At 34.9% G+C, this 23,779-nt stretch overlaps 1 protein-coding gene across 6 annotated transcripts in view; it reads left to right on the top strand.

The window, feature by feature from the left end:
* Positions 1-23,779, top strand: part of LOC150093191 (U2 snRNP-associated SURP motif-containing protein) — a 467,947-nt gene that overhangs the window by 130,515 nt on the left and 313,653 nt on the right. For all 6 annotated transcript variants that reach the window (XM_090413350.1, XM_090413354.1, XM_090413351.1 and 3 more), the window contains one exon: positions 15,550-15,715. In XM_090413350.1, the coding sequence (XP_090269476.1) occupies positions 15,550-15,715 (166 nt within the window). The remainder of the gene's footprint in view (positions 1-15,549; positions 15,716-23,779) is intronic.

The raw sequence follows: 23,779 nt of genomic DNA, 5'->3' as shown, positions 1-23,779 counted from the left end.
CTTTCATTTTTGTGTGATCAGATGTGGATGCTATAGACCAAGAGATCTTGACTGGCAGAATCCATATTGGTGGTCATTGATTAGTTGACTACTCCAGGTGTTGAAGAAGTGACTGTTGATCTTCTCTTTAGACAGCACTGAGGTATGAGCATTGTGTCTGGTTTTATGGTGAACTTTTTTATAATCAGCATAGCATATTGGAGAGATGATGAAAGATGGGTGTTCTGGAGCACATTGCTTGAGGCTGTTTGGTGGATACTCTCATAATAGAAGCTTTTTGGTATCCACCTTGATCAAAATTCTTCCGATATCTTTCTAGTGAAAGGCTCAGGCAACTTGATGCAGTGTTCCAGTTAAAGATGGAGGCAGTTTACTTTGGTCATCTGTGCACATTAGATGAGAAGAATATAGCCAGGAGATCAGCTTTAGGTGATGTTTAATACTGCTATATGGGTGATAGGTGTGTGTGTGGGGGGGAAACAGGGACACAGGTAGAACTGCTTCCAGTAGTGTTTATTTTTCTAGGGACCATAGGCATGACTGCTGTTAGTGTAGGAGGCATTTTATACATCTTATCCTATCAAAGTCAGACTTAGCCCTGTTAATGGTCGCTTTTGTGTGTCATGTGTCTGGAAGAAGGAAACAGTAATCTGACCATAGATGATAAGAGTAAAAGCCCTGAAGATCTTTCTGTATGGTGGTGTTATAGTGCCAGAAGATACGAAGTTGTGAATGGCTGAGGGAGAGGGCATTTTACATATGGGATTATAATCTAAATTACAAAGAGGAGATATCACCTCTACTTGGAAGGAGAACTGGTTAAGAAAAGATCCAAAGTGTGTGTGGATAGAGTTGTCGGATATTATTGTTGGTAGATGAACAATTTGCTTTTGGTCATTGCTTACAGCAGATATCTCAGCTTCTCTTTGAGCGTGGTTACTCAAAAAGTGAACCAGTTAATTGTGGACATTAAAATCACCAAGGAAGGTGACTTACTGTTGAGGTAGTTGATTGCAGGAATGCTTCATGGATAAGAAGTCAAAGAGTTCAGAATGATTTTCAGGATTCTCAGTGAAGACAGCAGATAAATACATAATGAGATAAGGAAATCTTAAGCCATAAAAGATCAAAAAGATTAAGCATCCTCTGACAACGAATATCAGACTGCACAAAATCAGAAATATCACTCTTGTAGCAGAAGGAATCATATAGAGTGTGGTTTGGACAGTTAAGATAGACTGTGGTGGTTGCAGAAGTAATTGCGATTTGGCCCAAAAACAGATTAGGTTTGAATATCTATATACCCTCATGTTAAAAGATTTGCTAGTGGGGACAGAATTAGACTAGTTAGCATTTCCTCCAACTGGAATAGAGTTGGGAATACCCACTAATAGTACCAGAATCTCTTTGGTGGAAATGGGATACTTCCATGTAGCAAGAAGCAAATGCTTATCACCTTCATGATATTTATATACTATATTCCTTCCAAACTATTTCTATAAATTTTTTTTAATTTTTACATGTAACTTTGCTTGCCTTCATTTATTTTTCTCTGTATTCCTTAAGAGGCACATTATTAGCCAGTTGCATTTGATATGATTTCCTCTTTTTAATGGACTGCTGAATTTCCTTTGTCTAGAAACCAACACAGATTTTGTCATTCTTTCCCCCAAGTTTTATTTCTTGTTTTGAAACTTTCTTACACCCCCCCCCCCCCACACTAACATATGTATGTTTGTACATTCTATTCATTTACTTCTCTCCATGCAAAAAATCTAGTCTTTACTAATCACACTCTTACACAACTCCAGGGGTGATCCCTTGTCAGCCATGTATTGAAAGATTTCTTTAGCATATGCTCTATAAAACTCTTTTAGTAACTTAACTTGTTTCTATCATATCTCCTCTTTTCCAGCTGTCAACTAAATTATGTAACCTATAAACTTCAGCCTATCCTTATAGGGAGCATTTCACAAACCAGTCACCATATTGGTCACTGACTTCTGAGTTCTTAGTCCTCAAGAAACCTATGCCACAAAAATTGTACAGTAGTCCAGATGTCATTTTGAAAACTTTATAAAGAGGGATAATAACTTCGTTATTCTTGCTTGGCAGTGTGTTTCTTAACATTCACAAAATCCTTTGAGCTATTTTGTCCTTTTTTTGTTTTGTGTCCTCTAAACTTTAACTTTTTGTCCACCATTACCCCTAAATCCCCAACCTCATCGATTTCTTGCAGTCCAGTTCTGTCACTGCAATACATATACTTAGTTTTTTATTCCTTATACACACAAACTGGAAGCCATGATTCTTTAACCCAGACAACCAATCTATTTAAATCATCCAGCAGAATCTTGACTTATTAACTCTCTAATGACTTGGAAAAATTTTTTCTCTTTCTCTCTGTTACAACATTCTGTGCTAACCAATTTTTCCTTTTTGAAATTTAGCTTCTTAAGTATAAAGAGCTAATAAGCTTCATTTTGGCAATGAAAACATTACTTAAATTAAGGGGATATTAAATCCCACATAGTTTTAAAACCGAATAAGAAACTCAACGATTGGAATCAGAGAGTTTCTTGCCGAATATAGTAAACTATAAAGTATCGGCGACACTAGCATTAGCCAATGCAAGTGATCCTAGTACGTAGTACAATACCGGGCAACTTGTTGCAAAGGTGGGGGAAGTTCAGAGTGATGAAGCCTCAAAAAAGGCTGAAACTGGTCTGGGTAGTGACCTCCCTCCATAATGTAATAACAGCATACATTTCCTAGGAAATGTGTTTTTACATTATGGAAAATACCTAAGAATAGCGTTCTGAACTTCCCCCACCTTTGCAATGAGTTGCCTGGTATTGTACTACGTACTAGGATCACTTGCATTGGCTAACGCTAGTGTCGCCGATACTTTATAGTTTACTATATTCGGCAAGAAACTCTCTGATTCCAATCTTTGAGTTTCTTATTCGGTTTTAAAACTATGTGGGATTTAATATCCCCTTAATTTAAGTAATTTAGCTTCTTGTTTTTTTGATGAGTACTGTGGTTACTTTTGTTTCATTCCTTGATACCTACCTGAATAAATTATCTTATACTTTATTATTTAGAAGGATACCACTTTTTTTTTTTAATTAAATTAGTTGGCGTTTCATTAATTTTTCTGCTAGCTCCACCTTCCCCTCCTTAATGTTTATGACTTTCTTAAATTCTGTTGGAAATTTTTTCACTTGGTTATGCTATAAATTGAAGATAACAAAAAATTATATACTTGGTTTAACCCTTTATCTAAGTGTAAGCAAACAAGTTTGCCCCTGAACTATTTTTCAGGACTTTGGCAACTCGTTCTCAGAATTCCCAGGCTCTTCCCATAATGCATAGCATTATACATACCTGTAAGGATATGTGCTTTGCATTATGGGATACCAAGGCAAATAATGTGAAGTTATAAGCTTTTATATACGAGTTGCCCCAGTCCTGAAAATAGTTCAGGCGCAAAATTGTTTGTTTACATTTGGATAAAGGGTTAAACCAAGTATATAATTTCTTGGTATCTTTAATTTCTTTCTTTCTTAAATTCTGTTAAGACAGAAAACAAATTTGCAATAATGTAGTGATGTTACTGCATTTTGCCATATTACAATTTACATTTTATTAACAATGCTTATTTTATTTCAACATCTTTCGAGATAAAACTATTAGAATTGCCAGTAAAGTAATTTATTTTTATCATCTGCATGTTCTGTTATTATTGGTTTTTAAATTTGATTAATTCTTATTCTTATACCTTCTAAAACAGTTATCACTTACCTTAGTCTTCCTGATAATATTCATACTAGCTATTGCTTATCAGACTGGTAATTTGAAAATGTTGTGTAGATTGTCCTTAATTGAGAAAATTGACATTATTATTACACTAAGTTATTTATTTATTTTTTTTTATGTGGCTCACACCCATGAAAGATTATTTGCAAACTTATAGTACCTTTGTACTGTGGGTGAGCTAAGGATTTCTTTTTTACTTTTTATTCAATTTTTAAATATTTTTTATGTTTTATTTATTTACATAGTCTGGCAACCCTGCTCTAGAGACCAAACATGGAACTTTTTCAAGCCATTTCAAGCCTCCAATAAGCATGGTGGTGGTAGTTGTGATCTCAGACTGTGCGATGAAATTCATCTCCCACCTAAAGACAATCAAAAACACCCATGCCCATGGTGGGATTTGAATCTGCAACCTGTAGGTTGTAGAGTGGACCACTTGACCAATCAAATCAGACCAGTTGAATGTCTTCTGTTTCACCTGATCTGATATGCGATGGCATTTAGAATAAACTAACTCAGAAATTACTAGGAGACCATTCTGTCTAGTATATTATTATTTTAGTGCAATTTCGAAGTCAGTTATCTGTGAGGTAACTTAAAAGATCATAAATGAAATAACAAAAAAAAATTTTTTTTTTAATAGTCCGCATGGTTAGCCTAGTGCAGGGGTGTTCAACCCATTGATCGCGATCGGCCAGAGCGATTTTTGGTCGATCTCTTGTATATTCTTCCTTACTTACAAATTTAATTAAAACTGAAAACATAATATTTTATTTATCATTATTTTGTATTATTTTTAATTCGCTTTAAGTGTATTGCTATTGTTTATTTATTTTTCTTTAAAATTATCAAATCAGTAATTTTCTTATAAGTCTGGGTAAATGAATTAATTTGGAGCAGTGGAAGTCAAACAGCGAGCAGAGTGAATACAATTATGAGCAAAGTGTAAAAACTCGATTGTAGCTTAAATATTAAATATTCCAAAGCACATTACATCGATTTTTTACTTAGGTTAAGTCCCATGCGAATATTGTAAAAAAATAAACTTTGTCTCGGTATAGTTTGTATTAGATGTTTTTGTAAATAACTCTTTTGAAGCTAACTGTATATACTGCTTTAATAAGAATATGTTAGAGTGTTAAAAACAAAGGCAATGTTTTTTGTCATCGAAGAAAGATTGTTATTGACACTTGTATGTATGAGAAAGGCTTGCAGGCTCTAAGTGTAAACATCTCCGAAGTCAGTCAGAAACGAAAGAGTTCAAACGACTTTCCGATGGCGGCAACTTACAATCAAAAGAAAGCGGAGGAGAGAACAAAAGGTGTACCGAACTTGAAACTTAAGATGAAAGACTCATACCGATCATGCGATAAACATCATGCGAGGTCTCAGAGGAGGCCTAATAAAAAGGGACTGAAGCAAGCAGAAGGGGTCCCTGTTCCAGAATTGCTGTCAGAGACTGCCCAGATCCACGTTGCTTGAGAGAAAGTTTCCCGCTTCCAGAAAGGAGCTTCTCGGTTTGAGACATCGCTAGAGAGAGACTACGTCTAGGCCACAGACAAGGTTTCAAATTGCTGAAAGGAAGAGTTCCAATTGCTGGAGAAAAGTTTCCAGGCCAGGTTAATGTCAGACATTCACCAGTGTGTTGCGTTTTCATTACAATTTGATGAATTAAATGACTTCACTGATATTGCTCAGTTAATGGTATTTATTCACATGGTATTTCAAGATTATTCAAGTAAAGAAGACCTTTTGAAAATTATACCATTATTGGGAGGGATTAGGGGAGAAGACATTTTTTTGGCATTTGATGAATTTGTGAAACAACACAAACTTCCGCTTTTTAAACTTGTGTCTATTACTACTGATTGTGCACCTGCAATGATAGTAATAAATCAGCCTTCATTTCATTATGTAAAAACTATGACAAATATCCAGATTTTTTAATGTACCACTGTATTATTCACCAACAAGTACTGTGTAGTAAAAGATTAAACAGAAAAGATGTTTTGGATATTACATTTAAAATTGTAAATTCTGTTCGAGGAAAAGCCCTGCCACGGTGGTTATTTAAATTACAGGCAGATGATGATAGGGAACTTCTGTTTTACAATAATGTTCGCTGGCTCAGCAGAAGTAAATTTTTAGAAAGATTTCTTGTATTAATTAACGATATAAAAATTTTTCTTGATGAAAAAGGAGATATTAATCCACAATTGAGTGATAAAAGATGGTTGTTACACTTATCATTTTTAGTAGATTTCTGTACGAAATTAAGTAATTTAAATTTTGAGTTACAAGGTAGAGAACAATGTTAAGTTCAATAAAAACTTTCCAACAATACTTACTTTTATTAAAGAAAAATATAAATGACCATGAATTTAGACATCTCCCATATTTATTAAAATTTTTTGAACAAAATCAAGAAATGCTTTGCTATGATTTAAAAGAATTCATTCATGAAATAGAATTAGTTGAGGAAGAAATAAATTCAAGATTTAAAGATTTTAATAAAACTGAAATGATTGTATCTTTTATCAATAATCCATTTCAAGAACACTTGAACATCACAGAAATTTCAAATAAAATTAGTGGGCTGTTTGATATAAACCAAGCTGAAGTAGAACGTGAGATAATAAACATTCAGAATAGTTTACATTTAAAATCAATAAACAACGAAGTCATTTGGAAGTATGTGCATAAAAATTCCCAATATTAACTGATATTGCGCGAAAAATTCTGTCGTGTTTCAGATCGACATACTTGTCAGAATCAGCTTTTTCAAATATGAACTTCATAAAAAATCAATTAAGAAACCAAATTACAAATGATCGTTTGGATGATTGTCTGCGATTGGCCACTTCTTCATATCAACTTGACTATGAAAATATTGCGAGGTCCAAACAATGCCAAATTTCACATTAACTTTTTTTCTTTTTTTAATCAACTAGCATTTCCTTTAACTTGTGAGTTTGTAATCAGTCTGTTGTTTTTTCTAACTTTGGTTTTCCAAAATAGAGAAATAAATATTTTATTCCAATATTTTTTTTGTTGTTGTTGTTGTATTAAAATAATTAAAAGTGATAAATAAATTTTTGAATACACAAATAAAGTTTTTAGTCGTTTATTTTTATTTGTTTATTTGTGCGTAATCGGATATCAGGTTTGGGGGAACGTGATATCATGTTGATCGCCGAATAACTTATAAGCGAGTTGATCGCTGAATAACTTATTATAAAAAAGTAGCTCACATAGTAAAAAAAGGTTGAACACCACTAGCCTAGTGGCTTTGCGTTTCGCAACCATATGCTGGGGGAAGGAGTGTCCTAGGTTCGATTCCCGTCAGTGACGTGAGGAGCTGAAGGATTTTCTTCAGCCATAGCCAAGTTAGCCGGTCTTGGGCGTCGACAGTAGGGGTTTTTCATCCTGCAAAGCAGGCAAACCGGCCTTGAGAACTCAACACTACAGGACATTGGATACAGCGGGACGTAGGGCTGACCACGTTATCCTGTTAACGGCTTGAGGTCTGATGATTAATAAAACCCTCAACACTGCAAGGTAAAAGCAGGTATAAAGAAGATGAGATGAGAAATTTTTAATATTAATACTAGTTGTGCTTTTGTCCAAATTACGTATGCATTATCAGTGCACAAATAGAGGATGACAGTTGCATAATGGAAGAAAAAGTGCGAATATTTCTAAAATTAATTTTTAAAAATGCATTAAAAGTAATATCACAAATGCATGTGCAAAATTCAAAAGTTCTTATAAGTTTCACGCATATTGCCTTTCCAAAAAATATATGAAACATAAACATCAATAACACAGTCCAACACAATTTTTACTGACTTGTTTTTTACTAATTTGGGTGCGCTGATTCAAATATCAAACCCATTTTTCTCTATCACGTCAGGTTTTTCCTCTATGGCATTTTCTTTTTGCTAATTTGTAAGTTTTTGATATTTTTAAGGAGGCAGTACTATTTAGAGGATCAAAAAAAAATCGATTTTTTAATATTATTTTCTGAAAGTATGTACTTTTAAAAATCTATTCCTAACTTTTTATCAAGAAATTCGAAAAATTCCCAAAGATATAGCCTATTATTCAAAGCGTGCCCAGATCAGAATCGGATCGCTCACTGCTCTCACTTGTTAGTAAACGAATAAATGCGTAAGAACCTGCAATGGCACGTACTGGCACTTTGAATGCGAGAGAGGCCGATAATTAGATATATAACTACTTAACAATATTCATTAAAAATTACAAGAATATTTATAAAAAAATAACAATTTTACTAACACATGAGTTTCAGGGAATAAATTTTTGTTTGTAGCAATTTCTGCTGTGCGTTCTGTTTTGGCAATCCCTTTGAATACTCCAACAGTAGTTGGCCATCATGTGAGAATCCCATCTTCCTTGGTACCGATCTTCCATAGTTTTTAAGTCTTGATGAAATCTTTCGCCTTGTTCATCGCTTACAGCACCTAAATTCTTGGGAAATCTATCAAGATGACTGTATAGGAAATGAAGCTTTATGCTCATGTTGCAACCTAGGCACTGGAAATTTTCAAGCATTGTTTCCACTAGATCTTTGTAATTGCACGCTTTTTTTGTTTCCAAGAAAATTATTCGCAACCATCGTAAATGAAGTCCAGGCCTCTTTCTCAATTTCGTTCATAGAGTTGATGAAATTTGGGTCTCTCATTAAAGTTCTAATTTGCGGTCCATCAAATACACTGGCTTTAATTTTTTCATAACTAAGTCATGGAAATTTTTCACATATGTATTTGAAACAGTCACCTTGTGAATCAAAAGCTTTAACATACTGCTTCATAAGACCTAGTTTGATGTGTAGAGGTGGAAAAATTATTTTTTCTTTGTCGGTTAAGGGTTGATTTATAACATTCTGTTCTCCAACATTTAAGGATATTCTAAGAGGCCAATGTTTCTGACTCCAGTGTTAGTTTCTAGCTCGACTATCCCAGAAGCATAGAAAACACGGAAACTTTGTATATCCTCTTTGAAAGCCAAGTAAAAAGTTCACCATTTTGAGATCCACACAGATGATCCAGTTATAGTCTGTATATTTTAATGACTTCAGAACCTTTTTAATGTCCTCATATGTTTCCTTTAAGTGGACTGAATAGCCAATAGGAATTGAGCCATATACATTCCCATTGTGTAGTAAGACACACTTGAGACTTCTGCTTGAACTGTCGATAAATAAACGCCACTCATTTGGATGATATTGTACAACACTCATTTCAGTTAGTAAACCTGACACATTGTTACAGTAAACAAACCCACACTCATGTTTAAAATATTGTACAAGATTACTTTCCCTGCTACGATAAAAAGTTATCTTCGTATCTTGCTCCAGTAAGTTTTTTTCATTTAATCTTGAAGCTAACAATTCCGATGATTCCTTTGATAGGCCCAAATCTCTTACTAAGTCATTCAATTCCGCTTGAGTAAAACGTTGCGGTCCAGAACTAGAAATTAAATTTTCATTGTCTAAATCAACATCCAGGTCTTGCTCCTCAAGAACATCTGGCATATCCTGATCATGCTCGTTCTCAAGTAAAGGAAGTCCTTTATAAATTGGCACGGCTATTTCATTGAAATGAGCAACTGGCCAAATTGCTGAGTCGAGATTTGGATACACGATTTTTTTCTTATTCTTCGTTTTTTTAACCAGAAGTCTGAACAAAAATAGCAATCATCTACATGATTTTTTGGTTCACGCCAAATCATTGGAATACCAAAAGCTAATTTTTGGCATTTTGCCTTGCTCCACTGTCGTAAATTTTCTACACATGACTTACACACTTTATTTGGAGCCCATGACTTGTCCTGATCTGCAATTTTTACGTCAAAGTATGCAAAGCACACTTTCTTAATGAAAACAGTGATATTTGTCCTTTGACTGGGAACAGTAAAGCTGCCACAAATGTAGCAGAATGAATCTACACTATTGACACAATTTCGAGTAGTAGACATGATGTATTTTCTTCACTGCCAACTAACATGCAATTAACAAGACAAAAAAAAACCAGAGACTTTATTGAAACTTTATAAGCGCTCAACATACTTTCACGATCGATTAACAATTGACTGATTTCGATCGTTCTTTGTCTGCTATGACGCATATAGCATTCATTTGTTTTAGGCAGTTGTCATCGCCTACTTTTCATCACCTAAATGTATTAGGTCAGTTATCGGCCTCTCTCGCATTCAAAGCGCCAGTACGTGCCATTGCAGGTTCTTACGCATTTATTCGTTTACTAACAAGCGAGAGCGGTGAGCACTCCGATTCTGATCTGCGCACCACTTTGAATAATAGGCTATATCTTTGGGAATTTTTCGAATGTCTTGATAAAAAGTTAGGAACAGATTTTTAAAAGTACATACTTTTAGAAAATAATATTAAAAAATCGATTTTTTTTGATATAAGCTATCCTCTAAATAGTACTGCCTCCTAAAAACTATCAAAAACTTACAAATTAGCAAAAAGAAAATGCCATAGAGGAAAAACCTGACGTGATAGAGAAAAATGGGTTTGATATTTGAAATCAGCGCACTCAAATTAGTAAAAAATAAATGTCAGATCATAATCAGCAGAAAAAAAAAATTTTTTTGTTGGCCAGTGTAATCAATCAGTACTTCCCTTTTAACATATGTGGATCTGAGAGTCGGGTTAGAAATAAAATAATGATCTAGGATGGTTATGGTTACTGAAACAGAAATAAAATGAGAGATTGGGAACTAAAAACAGGCATGTGAAACAAACCTGAGGAAAAAGGCCAAGATATAAATGGATTTGTACAGTTAACAGTAGCTTAGCATATAGGAATTTAATAGCTGATTATATTTGGAAGCCTGACAAATAGATCATTATAAGGATGAAAGTTATTTACACAAAATGATATTGAATCTAATTGTGTTACTGTCATAGTACCTTGTTGACCCCTCAAGGGTTAATGCCAAGAAACAATGATGAGTAATTATAATTAAGAGGAAAATTCATTTGCTCATCTTTCCAGCTTATTTAAATTCTCATGAAGAGTCAAGGCATCAGCACTTAATAACTCTCCTCAGCTTCATATCATCTGCAAATAATTGAATATGTCCTAGTACTGAGTACTCTGTCCTGTGAAACATAAAATAATTTAATTAAATATTTGTTTTATGTTAATATCTTTAATCATATCTTCTACCCAAAATTTTATGGCATAGTAGTTGCATACACTTTGCATTAAATTTATATAGATTAACTTTGTCATTAAAATTCTTTATGTAAATTTTATGTGATAAACGTGCCCCGCCCACCCACACAAAATTATACTGAAATCGGATTCCTGTTCCAATATGTGTGGTTGTTAGAACATTAAGTTTTGTAAATCCATATAGAAATAAACAATCAAAATGTTAGATCTTGGGTTTGTTTACCAGATATCAAATTCAGAAGTTGACAAACATTTAAAGAAATGAAGTGTTGTTATGTAAGATAAGTCAATTTACTTGATTTAAGCAAGCAAGGAACAAATGTCAAGTACACTTTAAAAATGAAAGTATACATAATTAACTAATACGATGTTCCAACATAAAAATGTGCACAAATTCACATGGAGAGAAGAGGCAAGGAATAAGAAATCTCATTGACTATGTTATTGTTGATAGTGATGTTTTCTCCCTGGTGCAGGACACCAGAGTGTACAGAGGATTTGAAATTGGAAGTGATCACTATTTAGTCTTGAGCAGGATAAAATTGAATTTCATATTGAAAAGAATAACATCTAAGAAAGTTTTAAAGTGAATAAAAGTTGAGCAGCTCTCAGATGTGAACTGTAGACTAAAATACACAAAGCTTATAGAAAAAAAATGAAAGAGTTTGAGAACAGGAACCAAACCTTGGAGATTCAGTGGCAAGCCTTGAAGAAAATCCCAATTGATTCAGCCAGAGAGGCATGTGGGGAGGTTGTCTGCAAGGATAGAAAAATCAGAACTCCATGGTGAACACAGGAAGTTAAAGAGGCAGTGAAGGAAAAGAAGAAAGCATATCAAAAGTTTCTGGCAAGTAAGTCAGCTTGTGCTCTTAGAGAATACAAAGACAAATGTAAGAAAGCTAAACACTGTGTAAAACCAGCTAATCAAAAATTATGGGAGGACTTTGGCAAGAACATAGAAGATAAATATAAAGAAGGTGGCAAAACATTCTGGAGGTTGTTGAAGAAGTTTAGGAATGGGGGAAAGAGTGCTGTAAAAGGAGTTAGAGATGATAAAGGTGACATGAAAATGGAAGAAAAAGATATCCTTGAAGTATGGAGTAATTACTTTGAAAAACTGCTAAATGAAACAAGCAGTACTGACAGCACAGTGGTAAAAAACACTGACCAGGCATGCAGTCAGGAATACATATTCATACTTGAAGTAGAAAAAACCATCAAAGGCTTGAAATGTGGAAAGGCAGCAGGAGTAGATGATATTCGACCAGAAATGCTGAAGTATGGTGGTATAAAAGTCTTACAGTGGCTGCACTGCATAGTTCAGAAAGCCTGGACAGAGAGACGAATTCCCGATGATTGGAATAGAGCTCTGATAGTGTCCATATATAAAAAGGGAAATTAAACTGAATGTGAGAATTACAGAGGTATTTCCCTACTGAGTGTTCCGGGCAAGATTTATGCCAGTTGTTAGATCTTTGGGGTGTTAATGTTACTTAATTCTGAATGTGCCTTATAACTACTTTCTCTGTGGTCAGGGATTGTGAGGTTTTCCCTTGGTAACAAACCCTAACAAATTTATAATTATACTGTGCCAGTTAGAGTTATTATACCTTAGATATGTTCGGGGGCTCTCAAATGTTGCAGTCATAGCACCTTCTCTTTCTTATTTGGTTATATCTTTCTTTCCCCTTAATCACGGTTCGTAGTTTAGTGAGTGGCAAATGTAGGTCTCAAACACAAATTTAATACCAGGATTTCAAATTGACAAAACAAAGTTTTATTTTACACTAATAAATTTACATTAAACATGACATAATCAATTCTTCTGTTATCTTAATTAGATTAAACCACAATCAAACAATACCACATGAAAATCTCACAAATTAACACATTTATCATTCCCTAAGGAAGGCGTGCACTTGGGCAATTAATACAAATTTATCTATCTATATAGACAAAGTCTCAGGGAAAAGAGCTTAGGTAACATCTGCATACTAAACTGAGCAAGAATCACTTGACATGGCTCTTTGGATTACCAGTCCGGTGTTCCTAAAGTTACTCCGACAAATAAATTAGTTTCAGTTTTCCTTTTAGCAACACTGCTTAACGTGTTTTTCTTCAGCGCTCTCACTTAAGTGTAGAAAAGACAAAATTGCCTTGCCGTTTCTGGCTGCTCACTGTTTCACTGTATCACCACGTGCGAGTCGTGTGCATCATGGTTGGATCCTTATTCACACTACAGATTCTTTCCTTCCCGTCTCATGGATTCACGCGCACCGAAATTTTGCCATTAGCTTGGAACATCTGAGGTGCTTGTCTGGGATTTCTGGATCCTTCGAGGTTAATCATCATTGTTCGGGTTTGACTGAGACCCGAGCTTTTCCTTTCTAGTCGAGGATCATCCTCACTTCTTACCTCCCTTTCTTGGCTTGTGTTTTCACCTCGTGTCCTTCGCTCTCTGTCTCCCACTTTTTCTCCCTCTTTTTTCTTTTGATCATTTGCCTTTTTTTCCCAAGGAGCTTACTTTCACAGTCGCATCAAATTGCTTCATTGCGAACCCATGAGAGAGCTCCTCTCAGAGAATTAGCTAATCCTTGTTTGTAAGGTTCCAATATGGGCTTGTCAAGGTCATGTCCTTTAGGCTCTTAGTCATCATGTGTTCTTTGTTTCCTGGAGCTTACACATACCATTCCTTTATTTCTATTTATACACATTATTTTCCTTCGTTAAAATTACACATATTAATTCACAATCTTTCCTTTTCAATAAGTAAATGGATATATACTTAATAATTAGATGCCCACTCATTACACAATTATATAATACACTTTACTTTACCCCCCCCCCCCCTTCCTTATTTCTTTCCAATACAATTTTGACCAGCAGTACAGGTATTTTCTCAGGTTTAAAGCTCCTTTCATTGTTAGATCACAAATGAGTGTCTGTCTAGTAAAGGAAGCCTCATTCACGATCTAACACAGTATACTTGAGAAACAGTTGAGAAGAATTGTGGAAGAAAAGCTTGGTGAAGAACAAGCTGGATTCTGGCCAAATAGAGGCTGTCAGGATCAGATCTTCACTTTACGACAAATAGTTGAGAAAGCATGGGAATATAACAAAATCTGTATTTAAGTTTCGATCTGGAAAAGGCATATGACAAGATGCCAAGAGAGAAGCTATTCAATACTCTACAATTATATGGTGTTAATGGGGGTTATATCAAGCAATACTTAATCTTTATTTGAGTTGTAAGTCAGCAGTTAGAATTGAAGGAAGTACAGGAAGATGGTTTAATGTTAAATCTGGCGTGAGACAAGGATGTACATTATCCTCTCTGTTATTCATTATCTATATGGATCATATTATGAAGGAAAGTGGTATTAAACATGATATCAGAATTGGAGCTGTTAATGTCAGCTCTTTGCTTTATGCGGATGATGTTATACTTCTGAATAAATCTGCTACAAGTTTGCAAGATTCCCTGACTAAATTGAATAACTGTTGTTATAGATATGGTATGAAGGTCAGCAATAAAAAGACAAGGACAATGAAAATAAGCAGAATCATTAAAAATGTCAACTGCGTTGTGAACGGAGAACCTGTGGAACAAGTAAAACATTTCAGCTATTTAGGCACGGTTTTTAGTGAAGATGGTAAATTAAATATAGAAATAGACAACAGAATCAGCAAAGCTGGTATGGTGGGAAGTCAATTGAATAAATTCATATGGAATAAGAGAGAAATTAGTCGGAACACTGAATTAGCTGTATACAAGACAGTGTTCAAACCAGTTTTAACTTATGGATCTGAGAGCTGGGTCAGAAGTCAAACACTTGACCAAAGACTAGAGACCACAGATATGAGAGTCCTGAGAAGGATTAGAGGTGTTAACAGATGGCATCAATGGCAATATCATATTAAAAACGAGGATATTAGGAAAGAACTTGACATTGTCAGCATCCAGGAATGTGTTAGCAGAGCAAATCTCACGTGGTATGGTCACTTAAACAGAATGGGCGAGGAAAGATTAGCAACACAAGTGTTCTCTGCCAGGTTGGCAGGAAAAAGACCCAGAAGAAGACCAAGATATAGGTGGATTGATACGGTACAAAGTGCCTTAGACGATAGAAATATAAGATCTGATAATGTTGGAGTCTTGACAAGTAACATACTGATTTGGAGGAAAATTGTAGATAGGAAGTTAGTAATGATATAAATTTTTCATGTAGTACTATCATATTCTGTACACCCCCTTGAGGATACCTGTCAGGAATTTGATGATGTATACATGATTAACATTTCAACATTTATATTAAATTTCATTACATTTCTATCTATTATATACTGAACACAGCATTACACACTTGTTTCATTCTGTCTGTTATTGGATAATTTAGAAAAAATAATGTTTAGAAATTTAAATCTTGAAAGTAAGAATGATGCATAGTGTTATGTATTTTGTCTTTCAAACTAGATTAACAGCATATACTTTTTTCCCTAGATGACAGAGCAGCAGTTATGTGAAATATTTGGGAAGTATGGTCCTCTTGCAAGTGTCAAGATCATGTGGCCTCGGTCAGAAGAAGAGAGAGCCCGAGGTAGAAATTGTGGATTTGTTGCTTTCATGAATCGAAAAGATGGAGAAAGAGCTATGAAAAATCTAAATAGTAAGTTTCATTTGTTAAAATTTGGGAACTGTTTTGGTTTCTCGCAGATTAAAATTATTTTGAGTAATGGAATCAGATGTTTATTAAATTATAATAAATACTATTCTAGTAAATTAATTTATTTACCTGGAATTTATAAATTCATCCTTTAGAAACAATAATTCCAAGTCATGCTGAAAAAAAATTAAAATAAGTATGAGTTTTAATAATTTCTTTGAAAATATAAACTGGAATAAGATGGTGGCAATTGTTTTAATTGACAACACAATGTTTCATGCTAATTACATAGGATTTCTTCAGGTTTATATATACGAACTATAAGACAAATAGTAAAGACTAACAAAGGTGACAACCACTATGTAGTTATAGAAGAAACTAATGTTTTTTAAATTACTTCTAATTGTGCATTGTATTTAATTTTGCATCATCGGTTATTTCCTTTCTGGAAATAACTGATGATGCGAAATTAAATATAATGCACAATTAGAAGTGTTTTAAAAAAACATTTTTTCGCATCATCAAATATTTCCTTTCTAGTTATTTCCTATATCATTTATGCACAAATTAAACAACAGTGGTCCCGGCACTGAACCTTGTGGCACACCACTAGTCACCTGCTTTTATCTCAATTCTCCCCCTCCATATACCACTTTTTGATATCTGTCCAGCAGCCACCCCCTTATCCATTTAACGAGTGTCATATTTATCCCCGTTTGTTCTAATTTACGTAAGTGTTCTGTGTGGTATTTTGTCAAATGCCTTTGCAAAATCATCATGCATCCATTTCCTTTATCCAACTCAGCTATTACTCTATTATAAAAAGTTAGTAAATTACTAAGGCATGACTGAACCTTCACAAAGCCATGTTGACCCTCATACAGTATCATATTTTTTATCTACCCATTCTTGAATTCTCTTTTTTATCAATTTTTATAGTACTTTTATCACCATGCCTGAGATACTGATTGGTCTATAATTTGCTACTGTAGTCTTTGAACTTTCTTTATGCAAAGGAATAATTTTGCCCTCTTTCCACTATGTGACAGACACTAAAGTAAGAACAGAGGTGGATGAATTGGAGGTTCTCAGGATATTGCAGAATCTCAATGTAAATACAGCTGTGGGATTAGATGGGATATCAAGTAGGGTTTTGCAAGAATGTGCAATTCTGGCACTGCCTTAGACTAAGCTGTTTAATTTAAGTCTCAGCTCTGGTAGAGTAAGGGAGTGGAAGATTAACCTTATCCACTTCTGTTTCCTTGTGACCATCATCGCTTATTAAGGTTAATCTTCCACAGTCATCCTTCCTCTTACTTGCTACATAACAAAAGAACTCTTTTGGATTCCCTTTGGCCTGTTCATCTAAATTCTTTTCAAAAATCAAAATCTGATTTTGCCTTCCTGGCTATGCTGGTCACATTTCTCTTTATATATCCTCCACAGCATTTTCTTCTTCCGCAGCTCTTGCTCGATGATATTACTCATCCATCTAACCTCCACCCAATTAACCCTGCTTACCTAGGTATGCAATTTAATATTGCTTCCTCTAGATGACCCTTAACTACATACCATTCACTACTAACATCCTTACCCTGCAGTGTTTTATGCCAAAGTACAGATTTAAGCTTCTTCCTAAGCATGTCATAATCACCTGCCTTGTAGTTCCACAAATATCCCTTCCTGATAGAATATTCCTCATGTTTTACAATTTTCCAAGTCAAGACTGCATAGTCGCTTTCACTATTGGAGGCAATGTTGTCACCTTGGTTATGGATAGCTCTTCTGATCTTATGACCAGGTCCAGTACTCTCTGGCCCTAGTCCTCTCCATCACACACTATTGTAAGTAATTATCTCTAGCAGTTCTGCCATGTGATCTTTCTTCCTACCAATCTATATCTCCATAGTTGAAGCCCCCCCCCCCCCCATAATAATCACTCGACCTGTACTCATTGTACTGATTTGGCGATGCATGTCTTCCAGATCTGTGGAACTCCCTTGCCTTTAGCAGCAACAATCTGTATATTTTGTCTTACTGGTCTTAATTTCGCACCAGATTGCTTCAAATGAACAGCCACCCTCCTGCTTCTCTCCTATTCTTTTTGGTTGCAATTCATTTGTTATCATCTGCAATTCTACCCCCCCCCCCAATCCTGTCTTCTCTATCTTCCCTGAAAATACTAAACCCTTCACATTCAGTCCCAATAACTACATCATCTGCTGTTAGCCAGGTCTCACTAATACCTATAACTTTTGGAGAGGGTGCACTAACCATTGCAAAAAACTCCTTCCTCTTATTCCTGATACTTATTGAATTAGTATATAGAAATGCAACATCCCTTTATTCCCCCACCCACCTCAATTTTGTGCTTGAGAGACTAGATTCCTCACTTGGTTATTCTCACCCTCATTTGCTTCATGGGTGCCATAACACTTGCTTCCACTCTAATTGCTTAAGTTTCCCTGAATTTGCACATTAGGCATGCTCAGTGAACAAAGCTCTCTCCAGACACCTAATACCAAAACCATTCAGATGTAGTCCATCCACATTGTACAAATCATACATCATAGCCATCATTAGCCAAATGTGTGTCCATGAATGCATAAACACCCACACTGTACTGAACAATGCAAGCAAAGAAATATTTAAAAAAAAAAAAATTAGTCTTTTCTGTTTATCTACTAGTTTGTATGTTTACTCCTGAAGAAATCCTATGTAATTAAGTTTATTTATAATAAATTTAGTTTAGTCCTTTATCCAAGTGTAAGCAAACAAAGTTTGTGCCTGAAGTATCTTCAGGACTGAGGCAACTCGTGGTAAAGGTGGACCAAGCTCTTATCACTCCTTGTAGACATGTATAATGCTATGCATTAAGGGAAGGGCCACTACCTAGACTGGTTTCGACCTTTATTGAGGTCTCGTCAGTGGGAGCCAGACCCGGAGGTGGTGATACTAAGGTGGAAGCAATGGAGAAGTCATATTTACCTATACAAGTTGCCAAAAGGTGTCTCACCTTATTATTAAATTACTCTGGATTTAGAGAAAGATGTTTAAAGTTTTTTCCCACTTGGTTAGACTAAATTTAGTTAAATCCTTTATCCAAGTGTAAGCAAACATTAAGTTGAAACGTGTTGTTAACTAAAACAATTGCTTCCATCTTATTCCAGTTTTCTGCCTCATAAACTCTTACTTACATATTCATATTGAGAACAGATTAATTTCTGTTGCAGTTTTAGTAGTAAGAGCATTGCTGTTTATAAAGTTTAAAATAAATAAAACAGTTTTGTCTTGTTGCTTAATTAAATTATTTTTATGTGATATCTATCTCCTTGTGCTTTCCATATAAGTTTATGCTGATCATGTGTCATTCTCTTTCTACAAAAGTAAAACTTCAAATGTAGAAGACTTTGATCCAAAAAAGGGTATAAACTGAACAGAAATAAGGATGCTTCTCTGTCAAGCTGCCAAAATTGTCCTGTTATGAATACAGATACATGACTGTAGGAAGATAATGTAATGTGTAATTTTGGCAGAGAAATAAATATGTAGAACTGTTACCAAAAATTACTGTGCATTCAATAACTAAAGGATTACATTTCATTTCTGTTATATCAGTGAAATGTAACATTTCTCTTCTCTCATTGGTACCATGTATAAAATTATATGGGAAACAACAAAAGCCCTGCATAAATTCAGTTAATCGTAAAATCCTTTTCAGTTTGGAGCATAATAGAATTTCTCACATTAAATAAGAATTCGTTTACATTTTGAAAGTTTTGACTATTTTTTCATAGCCATGTCATATAACTTCCAGTTTTTTAAACTCAAGTCTGTATTATTAATATGCAGTTTGTGCATGTTCTGTATAATGCATTTCATAACGGCATTATTTTCAAGATCTGTTTGCTGGTTAAATTTTCTGAAAATATTGATATAGTGTTGCTTTTAAAAAACTGTAAACACATCTAAAGGAAATTAGAATTTATTTACAGCTCCTATATATTTCACCGATTCTGATTTCCTACACATGTGTTAAACTATTTTTAAAAAAGTATCATTATGTGTCTACCAAATGTTTCTATAAAACATTTAATGTTGATATAATTTCAGTGAAATAAAATCAGTGTGATTTTACCAAAAGAGAGAGAGAGAGAGAATGTATGATAAATTGTTTATTTTTATATAAAAAATTAAATCCTACAAATTTAAACTTTTGACACCTTTGGGTGGTTTTAGAATAGATAAGTTAGGAATCATGTTCTAAAGGAAAAGCATGGCTTTGCCATTTAAGCCTCCAATAAATGTGACGATGCCACCACCATCATAAGAAATTTTCAACATTGAAAAATGTTTGAAAATCATTATGTAGGGTGTTTTACTGGGAAATTTTGCAAACATTCATGTTCTGTTAAGATTTTAACCTGCAACCTCTCTGTAACAAAGTTTTGTTTTATCAATTCATCAAATAAATAAGCAGTAATATGTAATGCAATTAAACTTGTGAAGCAATTACCGTATATGCCAGCATATAAGACGCACTTTTTTTCTTTGTAAATAGATCTGGAAAACAGGGTGCATCTTATACGCCGATACTCAGTTTTTTCTTACTTTCATTTCTGAAAATTTTCTCTGTTCTGAGTTACACGATTTCTTTTTTGCTTCCTTGTGGTGTGTGAGAGCATTCCAGTTACATAGAGTTCAGTGGATGCATATGTGCTGTCATCGACGATCACAACTGTGTTCCTGTTCTTTTAAACTTTCCAATTGATGTCTCGGTTGTTGTGAACGGTGATAAATTTCTGCTGTTAAATTTTATCTAAATTTCTTGGCAAATTATGGCTGAAAAACGTCAGCATTGCTTCAATATTGCACATGGAAACAGGGCTGCATAGAGGCATTTCGGGTCACCCCCAACTGAGAAAATGATAAGAACTTGGCAGAATCAGGAAGAGGATCTAAAAAAGCAACTCACAGTAAACATAACCTACAAGTGGAAAATGGCCAGAACTCGAGGCAGAACTGAATACTTGGATTTTAGACTACAGAAAAGCGGGACTTTCAGTGTCTACACAGTGGTTAAATAATTTAAGAAGTGTGGCATTAGTAATGCACTGGATGGTACAGAGGACAATTTGTTGTATGAGGATTCAGAGGGGGTGCTTAAGGGTCAAAGCTGTATAACTGAGAGGAGACCTCCACATAGCCTTTAAAGGAATGCAGAAAACCGACCAGGGCTTCTGACCTAATGTCCAATCCTCACCTTCTCGTGGTGCACCCTGTTGCGTATCTACTTGTGTACTGAACGAACGAGGATGGGCTGGCAATTTCGGATTTAGCCGGCCAAATTGTATTCCTATTGGTTAAACCAAAATAAAAAAGGATGGTACAACATGACAAAATTTCATGCTGGCTGGGGCGTCGCCCGGTTAAACAAGGCTGCCGCTGTTTTCGCAGGGAACCAGGGCAAACAACGAAAAGTCAGCTACTGGAACAAATCTGAAAACAAACCCCAACTCAACATCACCAGAGTTAAAGATCGGTACTATCAACGTAAGAAGCCTGAATGGCAAAGAAATGGAGCTAGCTGAGGAATTAGATAAGTACCAGATCGACATAATAGGGGTGACTAAACAAAAAAGACCAAAACTGGTGAGATCTTTCTGAGCAATAAATACAAAATGTTATATTCAGGAAATGACAATCAAGGAAAAGAAGGAGTAGCCATAGTATTCAACACAAAAAACGAGGCTAATCTTCTTGAATGGCAGTCAGTCTCAAGTAGAGTAATGTGGGCAAATATCAGAATGGGGAACTGGACAATGAGACTTATTTGTGCCTATGGTTCCACAGAAGGTTCTACTAAGGTAGAAGTAGAGGAATTTTTTGAGGCTATAGAAAAAGCAACTGACACAATGAAAAATGAAAAGTTGGTCCTTGTTGGGGATCTACATAGCAGAGTAGGAAATGATTGTGAGACATACAAAAATATTTTGGGAAAATTTGGAGAAAAGAGCAAAGCTAATAATAATGTGAAATATCTGTTGGATTTCTGCTCAGGACATGGACTGGTTATTACTAACACCATGTTCCAACATAAAAATGTGCACAAATTCACATGGAGAGAAGAGGCTAGGAATAAGAAAAGTCTCATTGATTATGTTATTATTGATAGTGATGTTTTCACCCTGGTGCAGGACACCAGAGTGTACAGAGGATTTGAAATTGGAAGTGACCACTACTTAGTCTTGAGCAAGATAAAATTGAATTTCATATTAAAAAGAATGACATGTAAGAAATTTTTAAAGCTAATAAAAGTTGAGCAGCTCTCAGATGTGAACTGTAGACTAAAATACACAAGGATTATTGAAGGAAAAATGAAAGAATTTGAGAAGAAGAATCAAACCTTGGAGATTCAGTGGCAAACTCTGAAGAAAACATTGATTGATTCTGCCAGAGAGGCATGTGGTGAGGTTGTCTGCAAGGATAAAAAATTCAGAACTCCCTAGTGGACACAGGAAGTTAAAGAGGCAATGAAGGAAAAGAAGAAAGCATATCAAAAGTTAAGGTCAAATAAGTCAGATTGTGCTCTTAGAGAATATAGAGACAAATGCAAGAATGCTAAACACTGTGTAAAACTAGCTAAACAAAAGTCACGGAAGGACTTTGGCAAGAATATAGAAAATAAATATCAAGAAGGTGGCAAAATATTCTGAAGGTTATTGAAGCAGCTTAGAAATGGAGGAAAGAGTGCTGTAAAAGGAGTTAGAGATGATAAAGGTGACATGAAAATAGGAGAAAAAGATATCCTTGAAGTATGGAGTAATTACTTTGAAAAACTGCTAAATGAAACAAGCAGTGATGACAGCACAGTGATAAAAAACACTGACCAGGCATGCAATCCGGAATACATATCCATACTTGAAGTAGAAAAAGCCATCAAAGACTTGAAATGTGGAAAGGCAGCAGGAGTAGATGATATTCGACCAGAAATGCTGAAGTATGGTGGTATAAGAGTCTTACAGTGGCTGCACTGCATAGTTCAGAAAGCCTGGACAGAGGGACGAATTCCCGATGATTGGAGTAGAGCTCTCATAGTACCCATATATAAAAAGGGAAATAAAACTGAATGTGAGAATTACAGAGGTATTTCCCTACTGAGTGTTGCTGGCAAGATCTATGCAAGTATACTTGAGAAACAGGTGAGAAGAATTGTGGAAGAAAAGCTTGGTGAAGAACAAACTGGATTCAGGCCGAATAGAGGCTGTCAGGATCAGATCTTCACTTTACGACAAATAGTCGAGGAAGCATGGGAATATAACAAAGATTTGTATTTAAGTTTTGTCGATTTGGAAAAGGCATATGACAAGGTGCCAAGAGGGAAGTTATTCAATACACTGCAGTTATATGGTGTCAATGGGGCATTATATCAAGCAATACTTCGTCTTTATTTGAGTTGTAAGTCAGCAGTTAGAATTGAAGGAAGTACAGGAAGATGGTTTAATGTTAAATCTGGTGTGAGACTAGGATGTACCTTATCCCTTCTGTTATTCATTATCTATATGGATCACATTATGAAGGAAAGTGGTATTAAACTTGATATCAAAATTGGAGCTGTTAATGTCAGCTCTTTGCTTTATGCAGATGATGTTATATTTCTAAATAAATCCGCTACAAGTCTGCAAGATTCTCTGACTAAATTGAATAGCTGTTGTAATAGATATGGTATGAAGGTCAGCAATAAAAAGACAAAGACAATGAAAATAGGCAGAATCATTGAAAATGTCAACTGTGTTGTGAATGAAGATCCTGTGAACAAGTAAAACATTTCGGCTATTTAGGCACGATTTTTAGTGAAGATGGTAAATTAAATATAGAAATAGACAACAGAATCAACAAAGCTGGTATGGTGGGAAGTCAGTTGAATAAATTCATATGGAATAAGAGAGAAATTAGTCGGAACACTAAATTAGCTGTATACAAGACAGTGTTCAAACCAGTTTTAACTTATGGATCTGAGAGCTGGGGCAGAAGTAAAACACTTGCCAAAAGACTAGAGACCACAGA

Source organism: Typopeltis vanoorti, chromosome 24, assembly GCF_054136105.1.
Source record: "Typopeltis vanoorti isolate ZY-2024b chromosome 24, IOZ_Tvanoo_1.0, whole genome shotgun sequence".
NCBI classification, from domain to species: Eukaryota; Metazoa; Arthropoda; class Arachnida; order Uropygi; family Thelyphonidae; genus Typopeltis; species Typopeltis vanoorti.
The sequence above is the reverse complement of the archived record's forward strand: the minus strand, read 5'-3'. Positions and strand labels throughout refer to the sequence as shown.